The sequence below is a fragment of the Lichenostomus cassidix genome, chromosome 1 (genome assembly GCF_008360975.1).
Source record: "Lichenostomus cassidix isolate B80296 chromosome 1, HeHo_3.0, whole genome shotgun sequence".
NCBI classification, from domain to species: domain Eukaryota; kingdom Metazoa; phylum Chordata; class Aves; order Passeriformes; family Meliphagidae; genus Lichenostomus; species Lichenostomus cassidix.
This window is the reverse complement of record NC_139479.1, coordinates 67,132,356-67,156,202: the sequence shown is the minus strand read 5'-3', so window position 1 is coordinate 67,156,202 and position 23,847 is coordinate 67,132,356. Positions and strand designations below refer to the sequence as shown.

Here is a 23,847-nt window from a genome sequence, read left to right as displayed (position 1 = left end):
AAAAAAAGGCAAAACAAAACCAAGCTTTTCCTTCTAGGAAAAACAAGATACAATGTTTACATACATCTATGCAGTTAGGTACTATGTATGTAACATGCTTAATTGAAATAAAAAGAAGGATTTTAAAAGATTTGCAGTAATGGAGATATTACTTCGGTACCTGTTCAACAGATCAGATGTGTATTGATCCTTCTGATTTCTCATGAAAGAAAATCTCAGTATTGATAAAAATCCCAACTGCATGCTCTTAACACTGCTGGTGAATGTGGCTGGACCCCAGTATATGTTACAAAAAGGCATTAAGATTTTTTACATGCCATCTGGAGCTCTTTCAGATTTTGGGTGCTGAATTAGACTGCAGTTAGCCTGGGGAGGGAAAGATAGAGAGAGCTTTACTGTCCTGTGAAGTTTCAGCTTTCTTCCTCCAAATGTTGATACAAGAATACAATTCAAGTGTTCTGGGATGAAGGTAGATGATAATGGCCTGAATAGAGATTCTGATTTGTAGGTTTTTCTTGTTATAGCAAACATCTTGTCAACCTTCAAAAGTAATTTGAAAGTTCATTAATATTTTTAGGAAAGTGCTGTCATTGTTCCTGTGTTTTTATCTCTCTCTGATAGCATATTTTATGTGCCACCTTCTTGGTATTCTCCTTTCATCACCTTTTTTTTTTCTCTTCCTTCAGTTTTGGAGATGTTGATCGAAATGCCTCCCCTCCTCCCTCACCGTTTTTTTCCGCCATCCTTGCTGCATTTCAGCCAGCAGCATGTGATGATGCAGAAGAAGCCTGGCGTAGTCATATCAACCAGCTCATGTGCGACTCTGATGGCTCCTGTGCAGTTTATACCTTTCATGTGTTCTCTTCCCTGTTTAAGGTGAGAAAAGACATTTAAGGTGATAAGTCAAAGTTTTTTGTGTGTGGCAATTAGTAGTTCTTGATAGCAGCCCCAGTAATGAACTACTAGATATTTTCATGCAGCACTGTCTTCTGTGACCAGTTTTGTCAAGAAAATACTAAGTATCTCATACTCGAATGTTTGGAGGTCATGTTACAAAATATGGATCCACTTTAAAGAATGTTTTCTTCTGTACTTTACAAACAGACTGCAGAAACAGTAACTGCAAGAGACAAGGAAATAACACTTTAAATCTCAAACTATTGTTAATCTATTCTTTTATCTCAAATTCTTGAAATCTGAGCATGCCCTTGTAAATGTCAACATTATTAAATGGTTTATACTTACTCATCTGAATAGAAATACTCAGCTGCCATCATGTAACATAAATTCCAGAGATTGAGTCTGAAGACTAGAAATACATTTCTCCTTTCTAAAACTTTATGCTTGCAAAGATAAGAATCATGCAAAAAGATCAAAAAAGAAAAAAAAGAGAGTCAAATGTACAAGCTGTTCTAAGGAGTGACTGTCTGGTTTTACCTCTAATTAGTTTTAAAGCCTTTTTTAATTGTTTCTCCTGCGGCTGCAGGATGTTTAGCATGCTCCAGCAATGAGAGCAGCAGCCAGGTAACTGTAGAGTTTAAGTACCCATGATCTCAAAATACACAACTTTTTATTAACAATAAAATATTATTTTATTATTAGTTCTCTGCTAATAAATACACAGTTTCAAAATCTTTTCATACCTCTAAGACTAACCTGATATGAAAGAAGCATCCTATAGTAAGAATCTTACCTCATCATGTTTCCTCCATGCTCCACAGGAGTTAAATGTGTTATCTAGCTGCACGTTGTCCTCCTTTAAACATTATGCCGCTGTTAAAATGGGTGTCTTAATAGGCATTCTTTTAAAAACTGATAAATAACCATTTGGTAGAAAAAACCCAGTGCTGACTTTCATGTTAGTCATGTTTTTATTAATGATGTCAGGTTTTCTGTCTTAACCTCAGTCCTACAGGTTAATAGCCCTGTCTGAGCATTCAGAGACTTATTTGTGCTTGATTCTACTCATTGAAGAGGTGAAAAGGAACTGGTGCCACACTTCTGAAGATTAAATAATAACATTGTGTAACGAAAGACTTAAACATTATTTGTAAAGTACCTGTTTAACTCCAAATCCTAGTATGGACACATCATTTGCTCTTGTGGTTTCCCTGTATTCAGAAGATACTCTACTCATTTTCTTTCATTGATATTGGAGGAAAAAGAAAAAAGTGTTTATAGTATCAGCAAGTCACAATTCTTAGCTGGCGTCATTGCCATATTTTTACTTTATAAAAATAGTTTTGTTCTTCTTTTCCGGGTTAAAACATAGGAGTATTATTTTCCCTTATCTTTTCCATAAGATCCCAGCTGGTCTGGAATTGTATTTTGTTTGTACTATCAAACTTTACTACTCATCGGCCAACTTTGACTTTTGACCCTCATTAACAGGAAATTTCAGAAACAAGCTCTGTGTGTGCTAAGCTTGCAAAGCAAAATACTGCCAAAATACTTGACTGTGAAACAAAATCCTTGTTTGGAGGAGCTTGTCAACTAAATACTTGGTGAAGTGAAAGAAGTGCATTTTCCAGGGCACCTACATTTCAGTCTGCATCAAGTTAATGGTGTCTTGGATGTTTGCCCACAACATGCTAAACTTGTTTAAAATTCCTGAAATTATTTAAGTACTTTTCCTGTAAATGAGTCATAGGTCAGAGATCTCTGGATTAGCTTTACTGCTGCCTCTTTGTTTTCCCTCAAATTACATGTCTTCCAGCAGACCAGACAGTTGCAAGACAAGTATATTTCAAATCTAGCAAGTACCTTCCACAATCAAGCCCTTTTGCTATGTAAGTCCTCTTCCCAGGAGAGGAAGCCTGAGGTTAAGAAGAAAACTTTCTGAGAATTTTCTTTTTATTATTTACATGGACACAAAGCACAATGACTGTATGTAGGTATAGACTTATTCATAACACACTGACAGCTGGCATTAGTATTCACAGTAATCCCATTTCATAAAATATATACTGCATTCAGACCTTGCTTGATAGATTTCAGCCCCTGTATCTGGAATCAGAAGGACATAGCTGAGATGATAATTTAATATAGACCTGTTAGTCCATGTAATTGCAAAATAAATATATTTTGTGAAGTATTATACATAGGTAGCAAAGTACAGTCCCTCAGTGTTTCACTCTTAATAATTCAAAACACTCTTCAAGGACATTATCGTCTTAGCTGTAGACTGATTGTTGCTTTTATGAATATCTGAAAAGGGAAGGACTAGAGGAAGAATATCTGTTCTTGAATCTAAATAGTAGACTGGTAGGCTTTTGATGAAGCCATGACTGAAATGTTCTGAGAAAGTTATTTTTATAAATAATGCTGTGTTCTGTGAGTTCTCAAAGATATTTGTTATGGCTCCTAGATCTCTTTACCCAGTATTATAACTACCATAGCATGAATTTTGCTAATCTGCAAAGATGTAAAAATACCCAAGCTAGAAAGATCTGTTCTCACCTACTTTTTTCATAGATGTCTCCTGTGCTGTACACAGATGCCTTTTCTGGAAGCAGTAAGGCAAAAGAAGGCATGAAACACACAGTCTTGTCAGGAGCATGTCTTAGTAGCTATTTCTCTCCATTGTGATTCCTTGGCCTTCCTCTTAATTATTACTAGGTTACCTCTTGACACTCTCTTTCTCTTAGTAGTTGGCACCTCCCTCTCTGATTATTGTGCCTACATTGCCATACTAGTTTTGGTACCCAAGTTTGCAACTCAATGCAGTTTCACTTTCTGTTGTACTTTTTTTCACAAGTATTTGCCTAAGTGAGATATTTGTGATTTAGTCAGTTGTATGATGTAATGTATTTTCTATATTTCAGGGGTACAGAATGTGCTTATGCCATCTTTTTTTTTTTTCCTTCCTAAAGGAATGGTTTCCTTTCATTATCTCCTTTCTTCGTTATTTCTACTGGGCTCCTTACTGCAAATTCTGAATGCATTAAAGTCGGTTGTATTATTTCTGTCATCTGTCTCCTTCACTGCCTCAGATTTACAAACTCAATTGTTCTTCCCCAGAAGGGCATTGCAACACCTGAACAGGTTACCCAGAGCCTTGAGGAACCTCTGACCTTGGAAATTTCAAGACTCAGCTAGTTAAAAGCCTGTCTGACCTGATCTGGGGTCAGCAATAGTCTCACTTGGAGTTGAAGGTTGGATCAGATATTCTCCACAGGTCCTTTTCAACCAGTGTCTCTTGGATTCTCTTTTATAATCTGTCTTTTTAAATTTCCTTCCACTTCTTTGTTCTCAGCTAGGCCCTTTCTGTTGGTTAAGATCAAATCTAGATCTCTTTCTTTTGTGAGGAGGGTTATCAACAATAGTTTCACAAAGGCTTGGACTGAATCTTCCTTTCCAGAAGACATCACAGTAATAAATCTCCAGTTGTCACCAAGCCCTATGATTCAGATGATTCTGCTAGTTGCTTATAAAAATAATCATTTATCTGGTTTGGTGGTAATTGCCTCTACTACAGGCTCAATGCAGCAGAGAATCTATACCATGTGCTGAGTGAGGTCTGTAGCACTTTGTTTCTGTTTTGAAGTAAGATGATGGGAAAAGTAAGACCAGTACCAGTCTGTCTGATCCTAACTGTGCTCTGATGGGAAGTTGAGATGCTTTCGAGAGGGATTCACAAATGAGAAGTTAGGAAATTGGTTGGTGCAGGAACTCTGATCATTTTATAAATCGTTTGTAGCGTTCAGCCTATGTACAGTGTGAGGGCTTATTAAGCATTTAAAGAAAATCATTCAATCCAACAGCTTCCATTATCAATAAAGTCTGAATTCAGCTCACCTGGCTTTAGGTACTTAACTTCCATGCACCAGTGAAGGAGTAGTAGCAGGCTATCTCTGTATCTATCATCCAGATTGGTATTTGGGAAGTGCTTCTCTCCAGTGAGGCATGCTTATGGTAGAGGTCCTAACCTACATTCCTCAGGGAAATGCCTGTGGTAACTTGGAATGAATCATATAAAAATGTTTCATACTTTTATTTTTAAAAATATTTTTATGTTACTCCCACCTGATGAGCACCAGACCTTAGTGAGATGTATTTGGGCAGTGAAAACTGATGTGTATTTATCAAAATCATTATTTCAGTAACTGCAAAATTAATATATTAATTTTATTCATTATTCACTTTATATATTAGTCACTGAAAAGCACTAGAATGTTTCTGGAAGACTACACTGGTTTAGGACTCAAAACCTAAAAAAAAATCTGCTGAGAAGAATAATTCCTGGATGCAGTGCAGTATTTCTGGAATCCTTCCAAGCAGCAGTAAAGTTTTAGTAAGAAGGTTCTTCCCACAGGGAAAAACAAAAGGTTTTTTTCTGATTTTTCTGTGCTGCTGTTTGGCATTAGGATGTCCATTATATTGTGTGATTAGCCACTTGACATGGAATATTAACAAAACAATGCCCGGAATGGGCAGAAAAGTGATGTGCTGATCAACTCTGTTAACTGTGTACGAACAAGAAAAAAAGCTACCCATGGGCAAAAGGCTTTATAGAGATTGATTCATCTTTACAAGAAAGAATGTATTTTAGTAGTAGATTATGATGAACTCTCTAATTAGTTTCACAGCTGCCCAGCTGTACACTGTCTCCAGCATAATAACTCTTATTCAGTATCCTAAAGCAGACATTCAGTTCTCCACAGGGAGATGGCCTCTTTTGTACTTTATTATGCAAAGAAAAACAACCATGCCACTTGTTTACAGAAGAAAGAAGCTCGTTCTTGAGTAAATAATGTAATAAACTGTATTTTGCTTTCCAGAATATTCAGAAAAGATTCTGCTTTCTAACATGCGATGCAGCTAGTTACTTGGGAGACAACTTGAGAGGAATAGGCTCCAAGTTTGTGCGGTCTTCTCAGATGTTAACATCATGTTCAGAATGTCCCACCCTCTTTGTAGATGCAGAAACAGTGAGTATATTCCTTTCAAAAGGCATTACTTTACTGGCTGTTTCACTTTTGAGCAACTCCGGAACAGATGTGTCAAAAAGGAGCTCTCCTCCTATCTATATTTTTTATTTCCTGTTCAGAACCATATTTCCATTCATTTTCTGCATTATTTTATTAGGTACATAGTGACGGGCAGTATAAAATCATAGAATCATAGAATAGTTACGATGTGTTGAGCCTGAGTGCCAAACCCCAATATAAAACAGATGACTGCTGGACCCAGTTGGCTTCGCAAATGAAAAAGAAGATAATTTTTACATTGCCCCCCAGTACTGGGTCTGGTGAGGCCGCACCTCAAATCCTGTGTTCAGTTTTGGGCCCCTCACTACTAGAAGGACATGGAGGAGCTGGAACGTGTCCAGAGAAGGGCAGTGGAGCTGGGAAGGGTCTGGAGCACAAGGCTTGTGAGGAGAGCTGAGGGAGCTGGGGGTGTTCAGCCTGGAGAAAGGAGGCTCAGGGGGACCTTATCAGTGTCTAGAAGTGCCTGAAAAGAGGCTGTAGCCAGTGGAGTGCGACCTTTTCTCCCAGGCAGCCAGCGATAGGACAAGAAGGAATGCCATCAAGTTGTGCCAGAGGAGTTTTAGGTTAAATGTTAGGAAAAGTTTCTTCACTTTGAAAGAGTGTTAAGTATTTGAACAGGCTGCCCAGGGAAGCAGTAGAGTCACCGTCCCTGGAGGTGTTTAAAAAACAAGGTGATGTGATACGGTTTAGTGAGCATGGTCGTATTTGTCAAAGGTTGGACTTGATCTTGGAGGTCTTTTTCAACTTTAATTATTCCATAATTCCATAAAAATATACAACAGGGAACGAATGAGATGGCCCTTCTCATTGTCTTCATTCTGGCTCATGTTTATCCAGCAGCATCAGGGCAGTGTGACCTCCCACACTGAAGGCTAGAGGTAGAAACTGGCCAAGTGTAATTTTGGGTCATGGAAGAGCTGTGCCTTACATCATCAGAGAACTGTGGAGAGAAACTGGTTAAAGCTTTGTGCGCTGTTTTATTTTAGAGAAGTCCTCTGCAAAGCCGTTAAACACAGAACACAATTTCAATACCACATTATCATAGTTACAACTTCTGCTGTTGACTTTTCAGTATAGTATTCTACTTATGTAGATTTTTGCATAAATGTAAATATTTTTCAGCATATGTAAATCTAAGTATTCTTTTGCAGTATCTTCACTACACTTTCTAGTATACTAATATTTATATTCTTTTATAGTGACATTTACTTGACCTTTTGATTTCATTTCTCCAGCTGCTCTCTTGTGGCCTTCTGGAAAAGCTGAAGTTCAGTGTTTTAGAGCTGCAGGAGTACCTGGACACATACAATAACAGGAAAGAGGCAACACTCTCGGTATGCTGAATTATGTTATATTCTTGGTCTTGTCTGTATACTTATGCTGTGTCAGGAAACTCACATCTGTTTAAATCAACATTCAGTAGAAAAACATGTTATAGATACTGGATTCATTGAATGTTTCTTCCTGACTATATGAACCAGAACTAAAAGATATCTGTAATATTTCTCGTCTTTCTCCTATTTATTAATTAATTAATTTTTTTAGTTCGTGCAATTGAAATACCAGCAGAAATCAAGACTGCACTTTTTAAATCATAGGCAAAGCAAATTGTCATGGTCTGTGATAATAAAAAATGCAATTGCAATTTTTGGTTACATGCTGTGCTCTGAAACTAAAATACTGCTTATGTTTCTTTGAGTCAAACCATAGATCTTACTCATATCTTCTTCAATTTCTTTCTGAAAACAGTGGCTTGCAAACTGCAAAGCAACGTTTGCTGGGGGCTCACGAGATGGAGTTATTACCTGCCAGCCAGGGGACTCAGAAGAGAAGGTAATGAATGGCCAGTATTATTTCTCTCCCATCAAGTGATGTGTGATATATCTTGTTCTTGAACCCGCAAGAGCCTTCGTACTTCCTCCTTGATTCTCTGCTGGGCTTGGCCATAATCCAGTTTTCACACTTAAGGCTTAAAGCTATTGTTGTTGCCTCAGTCCTGAACACAGGAAATGGGAAGTATTCAGAGGAGATCCTTGTGCCTTCCTAGTCTAGACAAAGAAGCAGAGCTGATCCTAACCCTGTGCTCTCCTTTTTAGAAAGATGTTGAAGCAGCAGTTTTCCGCTGCCCAGTGCCTGTGAAAATCATTCCTGCTGTACTGTCCTTCCATGTTACTCCCATTTTATCTACGGCTGTTACAGTCTCCATCTGCCCAACAGCAAAAGTTTGCCTGGTTGAAACACACTTAGATCAATAGTTACAAAACAGTGGCTGTAAAATGGCCAGTGAAATGGTTTATGCTGTAGATAAGTATTTAGAGCTAAGGCAAAGTATGTCTTTATCAATTTTTAACAAAAATTTCATACACACATGTACATGTATATTTATTTTGTTTGTTTATATTTCTTGATTCCAGTTAAGGAATCCTATTTTCAGATATCAATACAATTAGCAATTAATACTGTTATTTGATATACTAAGTATAGGAAACAGATGATATCTTGGTGATGTATAATTAGTTAAGGAATGTTATTTTGCTGAGTTTTTTCCTTTTGGAAGAAAGAGAATGGAGGGATGGGAAAAAGAGGGGGCTGAAGAAATAAGCCAAAATTGCAAAGCAGCAAACAGCAGGTAGAAAAAATGACATTTCGTCTTTCCATGTATTTTAACTTATAAAAGATAATCGTGACATTTTCAGAACACAGACTTGCCTGTTGTAACCATTTTGTTCAAATACCTTGTTTTATTCTTGTTTTGGTTTCAGTTTGTTTGTCTTCTCCCCCAAGTCAGTTTATTTTCTTCTGTCTTCTTCTTTGCCTCTCTTTCCCATCTCGATGTATTTGTCTTCGTGTCTTTGAACTCCCTTGATTTTAATTTTTTATGCCATTTCCCAAGAATCCCAAAACCTTGCCACCCCTGCATTTTGGCTTCCTTGACCTTATTAGCAAATCTAATTTGCTAATAAATCCTCTGGCTGCAATCATAGGCGGTGGGAAAATTGTTCAATCTTCCCCCACCTAACACTGGCAACAGCAAAAGTTAGGCACTTTCCAATACATTTAAGTACTGTCTCTTCTGGAATTGTAGTGTGCAGGGAAGTTACAAGGGAGCTATTCTCAAATCTAAAAAAGAGACCTGGAATCCATACCACTGCCTCTCCTGTGAGAGAGATATGGGACATGCATTGGTGTTTTCTTCCCCCTGATGCTCAACACCCTGAAGAACGACTTCAGACTGTAATGTTACATACACTACAGCTGTAGACAGCTTAATTTATTCTCTTCCTCTCTCTTTTGGAAATGCATAGAATGGGATGGAGAATGACACCTCTTGCTGATCACCCACACAGTTTATTTTTAGAAAAAGTAAAGAAATAACACTAAGGAGAAGGAATAACCTGTGAACTGAGCTCATATAGCTGGCCTAAATACATCTAAAAGTCAGTAAATGTCATGTTCCACTTGCGTGGGTTTTCATAATTAGGTGTTCTCTATTTCAGAATTAAATGTGTGTTTTGAGAAGCCAGAGTTAGTATTTATACTGCTTATCAGACAGACTGAGAAGAAGGGTTTCTTATTCCTTCAGGAGACCCTGGTTTCTCCCCAGCATTATTCCTTCAGGCCAAAATGCATTATTCCTTGGAAGCTGACAGGATGAACAGGCATATTTCTTTTCTTCCCCTACTTATTCACCTCAATTGAAGCAGCTTTTCCCAAAGGAACAATCTGTTTATTCAATGAAAGTGTAATGGGATGAAGAGGCCAGGGAAACTGAGAAAATGTGATTAGGAAGGGACAAGGAAAAATTACTCCTACACTGGCAAGTATTTATTTTCTTATCTTTCCTCTCCACTTCTCCCTCCACACAAAAGGCTAAATAATCTAATAATTGTAGGGGGTAAAAAATCTATTTTACAGTGATAGTCACAAGGCAACCTGCCTAAACTCTAAAACTCATTGAGGCTTAGTCTAGGGCCCAAAATCGTGCTGAAAACTTCTGTCCTAAAAAAAACTGCTTAGCCAAGCACAAAACCAGGTTACTTCTGGAAAAGATTCAGAAATAATTGTAAGGAAGAAAAAGCAACAGCTTGTTCTACAGAAGGCAGAAATCTTAGATTCTTAGAACTTTCCACCTGGTAAAAAGCTTGAGGTGAAAATAGACTCCTTTACAGATGAGACAGATGTGAGACCAAATTCAGCATTGTCACAAGTGGTTGCACCACAAATGCCTCCTGATGCTGGTAACTAATTTGGCACCAGTTTCTCTAATCAGATCTTATTTCAAAAATAATTACACATGATTTGTTGACTATTATTACTGTTGCTGAAAATGGGCAAAGGCAAAAATTGCTTATTCTGACATTAAAGAAGCTTAGAATAGAAGCTGTCTAGGTCAGCTGCTAGAGCTAGCAACTTTTCTGAAATCGGGTGAAAGCTTCATGTCCCAGAATGTCTTTCCCCTGCCTTATTATTGCAACAGGTTTTATTATTATATTATTTGGATGTGTGTGATTTTTAAGCTCTGATGCTTCTTTGAGCAACAGAGTCCCAACGACATAGAAGTCAATTGATAGACAAAAGATATCTGGACATGCTATTGTGCTGTCTGTCCAGGTGTAATTCTTAGATGAGTACAGCTATCAGTACACTCTTCGGCCTTATTGAGAAAGGATTTATTTTTTAATCTAATCAAAGACTGGATTGGTTTGTTTCTTTGTTTGGTTTTCTGAAAAAGAGATATTTGGAAGATCCTTTTTTCCTTGTCAATTAACATTGCTAATTCAAATAAGTATTTGTTTTCCAGTGAGACATTCAGTTTGCTCTGTAAGTCCAAAGTCAGTAAACATCTTTCTCAAGCCATCCTTGCCACAAGCTAAGGAATGTGGGGTTTGCAAACTCAAACTGTTAATGGATATTTAAAACATGCTGCACCCTATAAAAATTTGCCCCAAAAAATCAGAATGTACCTGTTGCTGTGAGTTTCCCCATGGCTAAAGGAGCAATCACTTTAGGCCACTAATAAAGCTGGAGGTGTACCCATTGGGACCATGGTCATCTGGAGCTGAGTTGAGATACAGTAAAGCTCAATGCACAGTGAGACCATTGTTAAGCTAGAAATTCTTAATAATCAATTGTCAATTATCTGACTGTTGTTTGACAGATCCATGGATTGACAATGAGGTCAAATTGGCCCAGGTAGGCAGCTTTTCTAAAGGAGGAACACAGCTGTGTGTGGATTTTCCCATGAGAATAGTTTCTACTCTCCTTCAAGTCCAGTGGATATTTAAGAATGCACAGCATATGCTGTTCTCTCTGTCTCTGATACATATGCAAGTTTGTGTATATACTCAACTTCCTAGATCATGGGAAAAGGTTCTGTCTGCTGACAAGTTAAGGCAAATAGAAAGCCTTCATAAAATGCACTTGCATTTAATAAACCGTTGCACACAGTGGTTATTTTGTTATGCTGGGACTCTCCTGTGCCAGTAAATGACTAAAGATTTTGTTGCCATCAAAGTGTTATTGTCTTAAGAAGTAATTATGTAACTGTCTCCTCTTTTCAGTATGTAAAAATGATTTCTTAAAAAAGCAAGAATATCTGCAATCTAAAAATTAGTGCATCCTGGTTTGCTAACAGTACAAAACAATAATTCTAGGAATAAAAAACTAAATCAAAGTGGTGCTGCTAGGGAGTGTGGCCTTCTTAGATGCTGCATTTACCAGCTGCATAAAGAATTGTGCAAATGATCCAAATACTCCAAATAAACATTTGGTATTTTCAGCTGCCAAAACCACTGATTGTGTAGTGTCTATCAACTAGTCTAAAACACTTCCCTTACTATAAGAATTAAACTAGAAATTGAAAAGTGTGAAGGCTGTGATCATTCCATGTGAGCCCTTGCTGCTGGGGAATAAAAGAAATATCACTTAAGCCAGTAATTAGTGTCTTTTCAACTTCCAAGGAATATTTCATTTTATGCTGAAAGAGAGAGGAAGATAAGTTACAGTCATGATATTGGAGAGCAATATGGAGTTGAGCATCAGTAGCTTAGGGAAATTTTGTATCCAATATATTTTCTTTCAGTGAGGAAGGGTTTGTCATGTAATGTGAAACCCCTTCCTCGCCCCTTTTTTTGGCTTGCCCTGGTTTTGGAAGCAGTACAGAGGAGACAGTGTTTTCTGGCAAAAAAAGACCATGGAATTTACTTATTTGCTGCTTCCGCCTCCCTCTTCCCCCCTTCTTTAAAGTAAATTCCATGGCAAATTAGCAATTATTTATGGATTCCAGTATTTTTGAAAGTCTAAGTGAAACTTGGTGGCATACTAAACTTCAGAGTACCTTAAGAGAGACAACAAGATTTGGAAAACACAAGCCAGCACACCTGTGAATTTACTGGAATACAATGATCTGTCTGCTCTTGTCCTCTTCTTATCTTGAATTTAGCTTTATAAAGCTTCATTTATGTGAACTACATGGAAGCCAAGATAGAAAGGGGTTTTTTTTGAAGAATACTAAATAGAAGAAGAAACTACTCAAGCAATGTTAAAGAAAAATATGAGGATCACAGAACTTAAAGTGTAGTTTGTCATGGTTTTATAGAAAGTAGTGCAGGGTTTGGGGCAATACTTTCCATATATATTTTTAATAGTAAGGCAAATGGAAAGAAAACAGACTGAAATACTTTGCTAGGTACATCAAAGTTAACATTATTTCACATTTCTGTGTTTTCTGCCTTTGTATTTATGTTAAGGTATATGATTTTAATAAGAATTCCATATGCTTATTAAGACTGTGCATATGCACTGACATCAGGCTGTAACTGGGCAGATGTGGCTCTGTTTGTAACTTACAGAACTTGCATGATGACTCTCTTCATGTAAAATGTAATGAGAGTGTAATATTTATAAAATAAGAAAAGCTGCATTAGACGAACCCAGTGCAAATGTTAGTTCTTGGCAAAGAAAAGAGGAACAGGTCTGTTTTGAAGAGAGCACTTAGCCCCCTAATCTTTGAAATGCTAATGTAAGTCAATTAGAATCTTTATTACTATTGCAACAGGACTTACACTGACATTTTAATAGCTTCAGAATTACAAACCAGTGAATCATTACTGGTGAGAGGAAGGGATACAAAGCTGTCTCAACTTGTGGCATTGCTATGTAGTTAAACAAAACTGGCATTTTCCATGCTTTTTTTTTTCTTTATGATAGTCATGACTTGAAAGTTATATGCAAAACATTTCCATTGTAATGTGCCAAGTAATAAGCCCAGCAGTCACAAAACCTATCCTGCCAATTTCATTAGATCTATTAGACAAAAAATAGAAGTATTTCTAAACAAGAAAATATTTAGAATTAGTGAAGTTTAGTTTTGCTCATTGCTTGAAAATCCTTCCTAATTTTTTTAGTACTTTGCAATATCAGCTCTTTTCAATAAAAAAGAAAGCACATTTACATAAAAGTATTGCATCAAGAGTTCTCTAACACAATTTCACTGTAAGTTCTTGAGCTATTGGGTGGGATAAATCTAAACTAATAAATATGAAGATGTAACTGAGGATATTTAGACTGGAATTTACAATTAGAATTAAAGCTTGATTTTATTAAGAATGCTGTGCATGTTGAATGTGATATTCCAACCAATTATCAGGTTGAGGCAAGCATTGCTAATACTGCTGACAAGTTATGCTATTACAGATGGGCTGTGCTTCCTATTGCATGCATTACACTGACACTATACTTTCTTTCCTTTCCTTTTCTCCTGTGCCATGCTTGCTGTGTAGCAAATGGAATCTCTTGCAGTAAGTTGAAGTTCTTTCATATTTTTTGTCCATCTGTAGATGGGCTAATACACCCCAATTTTACTGTTTTACTTCTAAGCATGTTTTCCTTTTTTGTTATAATTTTCCTGTAAAACACGTGGTTCTAAATGCGGTGACTAATTTACTAATGTGTGTTTTGTGAAATCAAAAAATACTGTGCCAAAATTTTGACACTTTCATATGCTGTTTCAAATGGTCATTTACATACATTTTTAGAAATCAAGCTTTTGAATGGATGTAATATGCTGGGGCTGGAAACATTTTTTGTTAGTTTAAAATTATGATAATAATTTTCCATTTGTCCTAGTGAAAAACTACAATTTATAGTTAGCAGTTATGTTTCAAATGGGTTTTGCATACATGTTCATAAACAGTTTCACCACTATTGGTTTCTAATACTTATTCAGGAAAACAAAAATTGAGTTGCTTGATACAGTAACTAAATACTGAGTCAAACTAGAACCATCAGTTTGACCTTAGTTTGTTTTCATTCAAGCTAGCAGCCGGAGGGGTGAAACTTAATTATTGTTCTCCAAGGACTAAAAAAAATCCAGTGTTAATCATGATAAGCTAAGCTATCATGAGATTTTTTTTTTAATGATGTTATGCTGTGTCCTTGTTTTCAATTAATTATTAACTCCCTGACAGCTCCAAGTATGTGTGTATGTAACTGCTATGTAGTGTTGCCAGGTCTCCAAAATTTGAATAGAGTGAATTTGATCCTTGCTGGGGAACCTCAGGCTGTGTCCCTACTTGTGAGCTGAACAGGACGAGGGTGGAAGCGAGTGTCCCTGGGCTGGTGCTCGCTTGGGTGAGCAGTCAGCACCTTCCCTGGCTGGGCCACCAGCCAGCCCCTGACATGCCCAAGCACAGTTCAAGAGAAAACAGAAGCCAGAGCCATTTCCAGGAGGTTGTATCTAAAGAGTCAGCCTTTATTTTGGGAGGAGGATGGTTAAACACAAATGCAAACTTGGCAATGCTCTGTGCCCTTGGTTACGGAGAACAGCCTCTGGGCAAGTTTATTTTGCTGGCAGTGCTCCTCATGCCCGACCTCTTTGATCTGATAGGCTTTGTCCCTGTCCACAAGTCAGTTCTGTCCTAGCACATTTGTTCCCCACCTCGGATCTGCTGGGCCTTCTTTCAGTTTTTGTGGGTCTTTGCTGTCATATCCAGTCTGAGATCAGACCGGGATCATAGAAAGGTTTGAGTTGGAAAGTACCTTAAGGGTCATACAGTTCCAACCCCCCTGCCATGGGCAGGGACACCTTCCACTAGCCCAGGTTGCTGAAAACCTCATCCAACCTGGGCTCTGAACACTTATAGGGATAGGGCACACACAACTTCTCTGGGAAACCGTTCTGTTCCAGTACCTCACTACCCTCTGAGAAAAGAATTCTTTCCTAACATCTACTCTAAATCTCTCCTCTTTGAGTTTAAAGCTATTGCCCCTTGTCCTACCATGATCTGCCTGTGTAAAAGGTTGCTCTCTGTGTTTTTCATAAGCCCCTTTAAGTACTGCAAGGGTGTTACAAGGTCTTCCTGGAGCCTTCTCCTCTCTGGCCTAAATAACTCTCTCAGTCTGTCTTCATAGGAGAGGTGCTCCTGATACAGCCCAGGTTCTGGTTTGCCTTCTGGGCTGTGATCACACAACTGGCTTATGTCCACCTTTTAATCCATGAGAACCCCCAAGTCCTTCTCTGCAGGGCATGTCTCAATGAGTTCTGTGCTCATGTATGGAATTGCCCCAATGCAATTTGGGGCAATTGGATTTGTTGGACCTCATAAGGTTCTCATGGGCCCACTTCTCAAGTTTGTCCATGTTCCCCTGAGTGGCGTCCTGTCCTTCTGTGTCATCTGCAGACTTGCTGAAGGACTCCCCTTTGCTGAAATTCTTCCTTTCTGTTTGGGGCAGGAGCGCTCTGATGCTGCCCACCAGTAACAGACATTAAACATGACATAGATATCAGATCCAGAATGGCACAGAGCTCAGGAAATGTACAGTGCTGAGCTCTGCTGCTGTGGCAGTGCTGAGGTGTGAGCAGTCCTGTCCGCCTTTACTTCAGCATGACAAACCCTGCTAGGCTGACACCTGCTGGCTTGGCACTAGCCTCCTGCTCCCACTTTCCTCCATAAACCTCCTTTAGGAGACTAGCTCTGCCTCATTTTGGCAGTGCCCTGGGCTGTCCGTTCATAGATGGGTAGTTGATGTCCAACTGATCCTGATGAAAAAAGATGAAATTTGCTTTTGACCTTGGCCCTCAGCCTTGTGAGGCTGGTACAGAAATTTGGGGAACTGGAACGCTAAGGCTGTGGTTCTAATTTTGGCTTGTTAATAAAAAACATGGCACTTAATATTGAAACATATGTAAATAAAACACTTCAGTCAAATTAACAGTTGTCATGTACTTAAAGTGCTTTTTATTAGAATTTGTGCTGACATTTGCACAGTCCCAAATTCAGCAAAGAGCTGCAATATATACTAGTAACATAACTGGTGAGCATGTATGAAGTGCTTTAAAGAAGCAAAGACATGAATAGCTTCTTCTTTACTGCCAATTTTGGCATGAAACTCCTGCTTTAGTTCCTCTAAACAGATGGAAATATCATTGAGTCCACCCTTGGTCATGGTGTCTGTCACAGCAGGCAAATCAAATACAGTTGGAAGTCTCTAAGGCTTTCCTGCCAAAGGGTCAATACAAGGTCAGAACTTGTACTTGCAGGATTTTCACTTTTTACATAATTAGCCAAAGGTTAAATGTTCCTCCCTTCTTCCTCATGATCCAGCTGTAGAATTACAAGATTCCCCTCCTGTTAGACACAAGAATACCAGGACCACAAGCCTATTAACTTGACCTCTCCGGCAGCCATGCCCATGGCCCATTACTTCAGTGTATCTGACATCTTTTATGTCATGCTGCACTCTACACTGGAGGAAACAAGTGAATATTCTTAGAGCAGTATCTACTCAATCTGGGAGAATACTTCATAGAAGCCTAATATCCTCTTACACATTAAACTCCGTCCATCTGTTGTGTGATTTCTTTAAGACGGTGGAAAATCCATGAGCAAAATTTTAAGCTCCAGAGCTGGCACTTCCTCCTCCTTGTTCCTAGACAGATTTATCACCTCTCTTCCTCTCAGAGAAGCAGGCAGGAGCTTTGACCATTTTGGACAACTATTTCATGGCTTCCCTCTCAGATTTCCATCCGTTAGAAGAGGTCATCAACCGTGTGTGAAATTTGGGAATTTCATGTTCTGTGAAGGAGAGTCACTTCCCCCATATTCTGCCTCTGCCTTCCAGCTGCACACTGGAGACAGTGAAGCTAACCAAAACAAAATGTTTTGAGACTGATGCTGACATGTGCTACATGATAGCTAGCCATCATAATTATATTTTCAATGTCATATATGTCTTACCTGAAGAAGTAAAATCATTACTTATTTTCTGAAATAGTATATGATCATATTTCAGTAACAATCTCAATATGTTTTGTTAATTATCAATAATTATCTAAACTTACTAATATTTATTATTTATTCTCCTACAAATCTTTCTTTAGCAATTGGAACTCTGTCAGAGATTATATAAACTGCACTTCCAGCTGCTGTTGCTTTTTCAGTCCTACTGTAAACTTATTGGACAAGTGCACGAAGTGAGTTCCATGCCAGAGGTATGTAACAAACTACAAAGTCTTACACTGAAAATTCCACTTCATTTTCATGTTCTTATTTTTTCTTTCTATGGACTTAACACCAAAGATTGCACTATTTCACCCTGACTATAAGTCTGCAGGCATACGTAATCAACTAAATATCTTAATGTTATGTCTTTTTAATTCTGTAATGTTTACAAGCCTTTTTCTTTTAATTATTTTTGATGTGGCACATTCTCACTTTTGACCCAAATAGCCTTTTGTTTTTAGATAAATCCATGTATCTTATTTTAAAAAGATTTCACAAGAACAATACTCAGACAAGTTCGTTTTCAGCAGTTGCTAAAAATATGAAATATTTCAAAAAATCTCTGAGGTGATCAGTTTCAGCTGAATGATGATGATTTAAGGAAAGATTTAGCTTGCTATTCCATACATATTTTTCTCCTGGTAAGGTGTATATATTTTAAACTACTGAGGAGAAAAAGTTATTGTACTCTGCTTTGTAAAATAAAATTTGAAGCTATCTCTTGTATTTTATGACGGATTCTAGTAGTTTAGAGATGGTCTATAAATGGAAATGGTTTGTTTTATCAGATGTACTTTAGGAGAAAAAAGAGTTTGAATATTTATTGTATCTTAAGGAACTGTTGTGAAAGCTGGCTCAGAAAGACTGAGCAGTTTACTTTTAAGAGAAGACAGGACAATAGGCTGTACTACTACTAGAGCAGTCTCAGTTTTAGAAATATTTCGTATTCCTTATAATTGATTTCTGTAAGTGTATTTCACAGTTATGACTTCATTAGATTGTTATAAATAATGCAGTCTGTGGAACTGGGGAGCAATTGTACAAAGAATAGCCATTTCACCATGAAATTTGCATATTTTGCTGGAGCCATAAGCTCTTATTTAAACAAAGTTCCATTGTTAGCTCATGTGATAGTGGGGTTTTTTAGCAGGTAGAAGCATGAAAAAGTAAATTCTAGTAAATTATTAACTTACTAATTATTTATGAATCTTGTGCCATATTAACTTTTCAGCCTGACAGAGGGTTGTACAATTCCTGTCCATCTGTCCATCACGTGAGATCCTGCATGTATTTTATAAATAAATATCAGCATCTTGCCAGGAGAAGTACAATTTCTTCAGTTATTGCACTATAATGTGAAAAAAGTAGCAAGGGTGAAAAATGAAAGCTTGTTTAGATATGCCCCTCCATTTTAGCAAACCAAAACTACAGCATAAGGTTAAAGGATGCACAAACATAACAAAAATCGGTAGTTTGCTTTTTCTCCATGTTATACAGAGATCAAGAAAGGTCCTTGTGCTGAACTGGGGTCTTGTCCATAATGTGTACATCCAATGTAGTAGTAACAACAAACTTGAAGTACCTATTCCTTGTGGGGCTTATGGAGAATGAAAATACCCATCTCTCATCTTTCTCCTTGGAACAGCTGTTAAATATGTCACGAGAACTGAGTGAGCTGAAGAAAAATCTGAAGGATGCTACTGCTGCAATCGCAGCTGAGCCTCTGACAGCAGAATCTGAGCCCACATTCAACTCTACTGAAGCAGCTATTCAGTCGATGCTGGAGTGTTTGAAAAACAATGAACTTGTTAAAGCCGTCAGACAAATAAGAGAATGCAGGCAAGTTTTGCTACATGGTTCATATTAGACTTTCATGTTATTAGAAAAGTGTGCATTTATTATCTTCTTAACTAAATGTAATGCACTGCATCAGCATAATTAATTAATTAATTAATTGTTTCAGCAAGGGGGCACTGATATTGACTGTTGGAGGGGTGTGCCACAAATAACTATCAAACATATGCTTGCAACAATTAAGATATTTAATTACATTCTGTAGATCCAAAGTCCTGTGAGGCTCTTAAGAACCTTTTTACTGAGTTAATTCCTAACAGGTGGATGTCATTGGCAAGAGCTAACATTCAGCCCAGTTTCACTTACACCTATTTGAATGAGTTTTCTTAAGCATTTTTTTAGATAATGGAAACTGCACTTTTATGTGATTTCAGTGCCTGATACCAGAGCATGACTAACAAATGAGCAGTGTAAAACAGTGAGTTGCTTTAGGCTTTATAAGCGTGTGTGAGTCCATTCTCCTTTTAGAGGTCTCTGTCTAAAGAAAGAAGCATAGCTTCCATCTCTGCTAATAAATGCATAATGATATGCCTGTTCTTTTCCTGTTTTATTCCAGGATTCTGTGGCCCAATGATATCTTTGGAAGTAGCTCAGACGATGAAGTCCAGACACTACTGAACATTTATTTCCGCCACCAAACCCTGGGTCAGACAGGCACCTATGCACTGGTGGGCTCCAACCAGAGCCTGACTGAAATCTGCACCAAATTAATGGAACTGAACATAGAGATCCGTGACATGATTCGCAGAGCTCAGAGCTACCGGGTCATCAATACTTTTCTTCCAGACTCCAGCGTTTCCGGCACAAGTCTCTGACAGGACCCTTGGGTCCTCTTTCAAGCTGGGGATGTTGCCCTGTGGAAGTGAGGTGGCTCAATGTCTTCTCAGCCTTACAAAGGTTTGGTCAAACTGTACTCACTCTTGTTACATTTAGGATTTCCTCTAAGAAGCGATGGGCTGAACTTCAAACGTGTAGCAATACTGTAAGGACAGAGGTAGCATAGAGCACCTGGACAACATCCTTTGTTCTGTGTTGCACAAAAACCAGTTAGCATTTCACTGAGCAACTACAACTCACTACTGAAAAAGTGACTTCCATTGCATACCAAAGGCTACTACACTGAACAATACTTCATTTATAGCAAATTAATTTTAGGTTGGCAAAAGTGCAATGTTTCCTTCACAAAATAGTATTTTTTGTTAAAAACAAACAAGCCTTGTACATTTTTTTCCTTTTTTTTTCTTATTTAGTTGAGTGAAAGATGGGCAGAATGAAGCTGGCCACGAAATCTTGCAAACTTGTTGGTCAACAGCTGAGAGCCTGTGTATATGAAACAAACTGTAAACAGTATAATTTAATGTACACTGTAATTTGAATATGATTACTGTATCTTAAAACAAGAAGCTGCTATGAAGTACATTTCCTAATGTTACTAGGCTACTGTCTCTGAAGGTACTGGATCATATTGCAGAGGTCTGTTCTTAGGCCCTCCCCAAGGATCATGAATGGTCTTGGTAGAGTTTCTTTTTTTTATTATTAAGGACCTTGGCTGCTTTTTACTAGAGGTTTGCTTTTATGAATATATTTATACTATTAAAGGATGGTTGATCTAATTTAACTTGCCATTTTGTAGGAGAAAGTCCCATCACAGAGTCAAATCTTTTGAACTGTTAAGCATGCATATTTTTATTTAATATAAATTTTGAGTATAAAAAGTAAAAATATTAATGTGAAATGCAAGTTCTCATGTTAAGTTTCTTTAAAGAGGTGTCTTATTTTATTTGTAATGTATATATAAAAGTCATAACTATATGGTTTTTTCTTACATTTAACTGCTGTCCAGTGTTAAATGTATGCATGTAAATCTGTTGCACATCTGAGACACTTTTATTCTGACAACTATGTAACTTATTCACACTGTAAATACACTTAACCATTTTTGTGAAGTAACTTTGAAATTTGGATTAGTATATCCATTTAACTAAAGTATAAAAGTCATATATAGGCACAACACAGTACGTGGTTGTTGTGAAAACTGTGTTCTTGTCTGAATCAATACTATTGCACGTGGTACCCATGACCCGCAGGCCCCAGAAAGACACCTTTCTCCTGGTTACTGGTGAAACCATTAATAGAAAATAGTGAGAAATGTAACTAGAGCCTGACAAAAAAATCCTTACACCTCAGTACAACAGCAAAAGTAGGTTCATTGGTCTTCCACTTACTCTGAAAACCTCCTACCTTCCTTCTAGCCTAAAGAGTATTTTTTACACTATCACAGATACTCCCATTCAGAAAGTTTCTCCCCTCACTTCAAACAGGAGCAGCTTACCCTTTTCCCTCCTATTTTACAGCCACAGTCTTCTGGCAGATAGTCTTTGATTACCAAGAAGCTATGATGTTTTATATAGACATTTGACAGAGGCAGGGGAAGACATTTGCATTTACACCAGACATTTATGCTCCAGAATATTTGCATTTTACACCCTAGTCAGTTCAAGTGACTGAAGGAAAAACTTGCTAATGTAGCTTGAATCTTAGCAATCCCTCAAGACTTCAAAAAAAAGCCTACTATCTTTAGGAAATCAGATAGGTTGTTTCCTTACAGATACACTTCCCTCTTTCATCCAAGGAAGATGAGACTAAGAACTATCAAACTAGTGCAAACCTTTATTGAACTTCATTTACAGCTTATATACAGTGAAGTTACACACTTTACAATAATGCCAAAGTCTTCATCCATTATCCAATGCCAAGTCAAAAGCCTTAAGTCAAAACATTGCAATAGACAGACAAAGTGCAAAGCACAAAACAGAAGAGGGCACGTGGATCAGACAACGTATTTGAAGCTGTAAGTGCTATCACAGGACAGCCTTTTCCCTTTGCAGCGGCCACAGAGTTCTTGGCGGTGAGGTCTCTTGAGATCAATATGTCTCTTCTTCTGAGGGCAAGAACAACGAGTCTTGGAACAGATCTTAGGAAACAACATGTTAGTTAGTAGTAACAGATCAAACAGGAGTCACTCTGTGTTAGACTGACATTTGGTTTTCCTTAATCACAGCAACACATTGGGGCTGATACACTTAAGAGCTCGTGTGGTAAAAACCCTGTGGATTTAAGCTGTAAGAGCCTTCTCATGTAAAAGCACAAAACCCTACCTTACATGGAGCAAGCCATAATGCTGTATGAAAATTGTTTATGTAAGCCATCCACAGGAAGAGGGAGGCCTACCCTAGGACACATTTCCCAAATAACATTTCTTAGTATTTTGAAGTTTTCTTCCAGATAAAGTCAATACTAAATTCAACAACTGTATTGGTGTATATGATCACTTCTGACTGTTAATTTACCTGGCACTGGAGTGCTTCCACTCGAAAGGGATTGTAGCCCTTTTGGCATTTGCGACAGAGCTGCTTGAAGTACACCTGAAAAAAAGGCAAGTTCTGTTACTATAGAGGTTTATTTGAGGTGTTCTATATAGGTACCTAAATTTGTGCCAAAACACCCAATTTGTCACAGATTTGGTGCAATTCTTACTAGTCTCAAGAGAAAATAAATGAGTTGTTAACTACCTTCTTGCTTCCAGAAATGCACCACACATAAGCACTCTCCCATCTGGTCTTGCAGTCTTTGCAGTGGAAATAGCCATACTTCTGTTCCAAGAACTACAAAGACAGAGTTTGATGAGCATCCTCCAGCACCCCAAAAACACCCAACCCAGCTTCCTCACTACTACTCCCCGAGGATGGTGAGACACTGAGAAAGGTTGCCCAGGAAAAGTCAGATTTGCATTCACAGAAAGGTTTGAAGCTGTATCGAACAGGGCTCTGAGCAACACGGTCCGATGGGTGGCATCCCTACCCATGGAACGGGGGTTGCAACTGAATGATCTTAAAGGTCCCTTCCAACCCAAACCATTCTGCGATGCTTTGATCCACACATGTGGATTTCACAGGCTGCAGGCTCTTCTACTCTCGGTGAGACAGAGCCAGCCCGGGGCAGGACGGGGATCACCATGAAGTGATTTCTGGCCGCCCTGCTTGAGGGCTCTTCCCCAGCCCCATCCCGGCGCACCTGGAAGGCAGCTCTCTGCCTGGGAGCCGCGGTCTCCTCCCGCCGCGTCCCCACCGGCTCCTGGCGCGGCGGCAGCGCGGCTCCCTCCGGGCCCTCCTGCTGCTCCTCGCCGCCGGCCGCCGCCGGGCTGTCCCCCGCAGTCACTTCCGACGGCGCTGCCTTCTCCGGGTGCGGCGCGGCCTCGGGCAGCGCAAAGACGCGGCGGTCGGGCACGGGTGAGTAGAGGGCGAGGCGTCCCGGGGCGCGCAGGACGGTGGGGCCGAAGAGGCGGGCGGGCGGCAGCGTGCGCGGCCCGAGAGAGCACTGCACGGCCGCGTCAGCCCTCAGGCTCACCTGCACCGCCGCTTCCTTCGTGCTGGCCTGGCGCGGCCGCGGTGCCAGCGCGGGGCTCACCTGCGACAGCAGCACCTGCAGCTGCGCCCGGCGGTAGCTGTCCAGGCACTCGGAGGACAGCGGCGCGAAGGGCCCCCCGAGGAAGGGGCTGATGCCGCCGCTCTTGCTCTGCTTCCAGCTGGGCTGCTTGGCCGCAGGGTCCCAGCTGCGGCCGAGCGCGGGGCTACCCCTGAAGCTCTGCGACGTACTGAAGGGGGAGCAGACGAAATTGTCCATGATCATCGCCGCTGAAGGGTCGGCGCTCCCTGTGCCCT

The 23,847-nt window shown here is 39.1% G+C and overlaps 2 protein-coding genes across 10 annotated transcripts in view; one reads left to right on the top strand and one right to left on the bottom strand.

The window, feature by feature from the left end:
* The window catches only part of FRY (FRY microtubule binding protein), a 227,402-nt gene extending 207,063 nt beyond the window's left edge, over positions 1 to 20,339 (top strand). For 7 of the 9 annotated variants that reach the window (XM_085061815.1, XM_085061823.1, XM_085061806.1 and 4 more), the window contains 8 exons: positions 687 to 876; positions 5,781 to 5,930; positions 7,226 to 7,324; positions 7,740 to 7,823; positions 13,772 to 13,789; positions 17,371 to 17,481; positions 18,918 to 19,111; positions 19,683 to 20,339. In XM_085061815.1, the coding sequence (XP_084917941.1) occupies positions 687 to 876; positions 5,781 to 5,930; positions 7,226 to 7,324; positions 7,740 to 7,823; positions 13,772 to 13,789; positions 17,371 to 17,481; positions 18,918 to 19,111; positions 19,683 to 19,941 (1,105 nt within the window). In that variant the 3' untranslated portion in view covers positions 19,942 to 20,339. The remainder of the gene's footprint in view (positions 1 to 686; positions 877 to 5,780; positions 5,931 to 7,225; positions 7,325 to 7,739; positions 7,824 to 13,771; positions 13,790 to 17,370; positions 17,482 to 18,917; positions 19,112 to 19,682) is intronic. The other 2 variants (XM_085061771.1, XM_085061796.1) reach the window with 1 other exon arrangement.
* Positions 20,340 to 21,773: 1,434 nt separating this feature from the next.
* On the bottom strand, positions 21,774 to 23,847 carry ZAR1L (zygote arrest 1 like). Its single transcript, XM_085061944.1, has 4 exons — positions 23,201 to 23,847; positions 22,699 to 22,791; positions 22,477 to 22,551; positions 21,774 to 22,100 (listed from the first exon to the last, which is right to left on the bottom strand). The coding sequence occupies exons 1-4, from the start codon at positions 23,813 to 23,815 to the stop codon at positions 21,957 to 21,959; spliced, it is 927 nt and encodes a 308-aa protein (XP_084918070.1). The 5' UTR covers positions 23,816 to 23,847; the 3' UTR covers positions 21,774 to 21,956.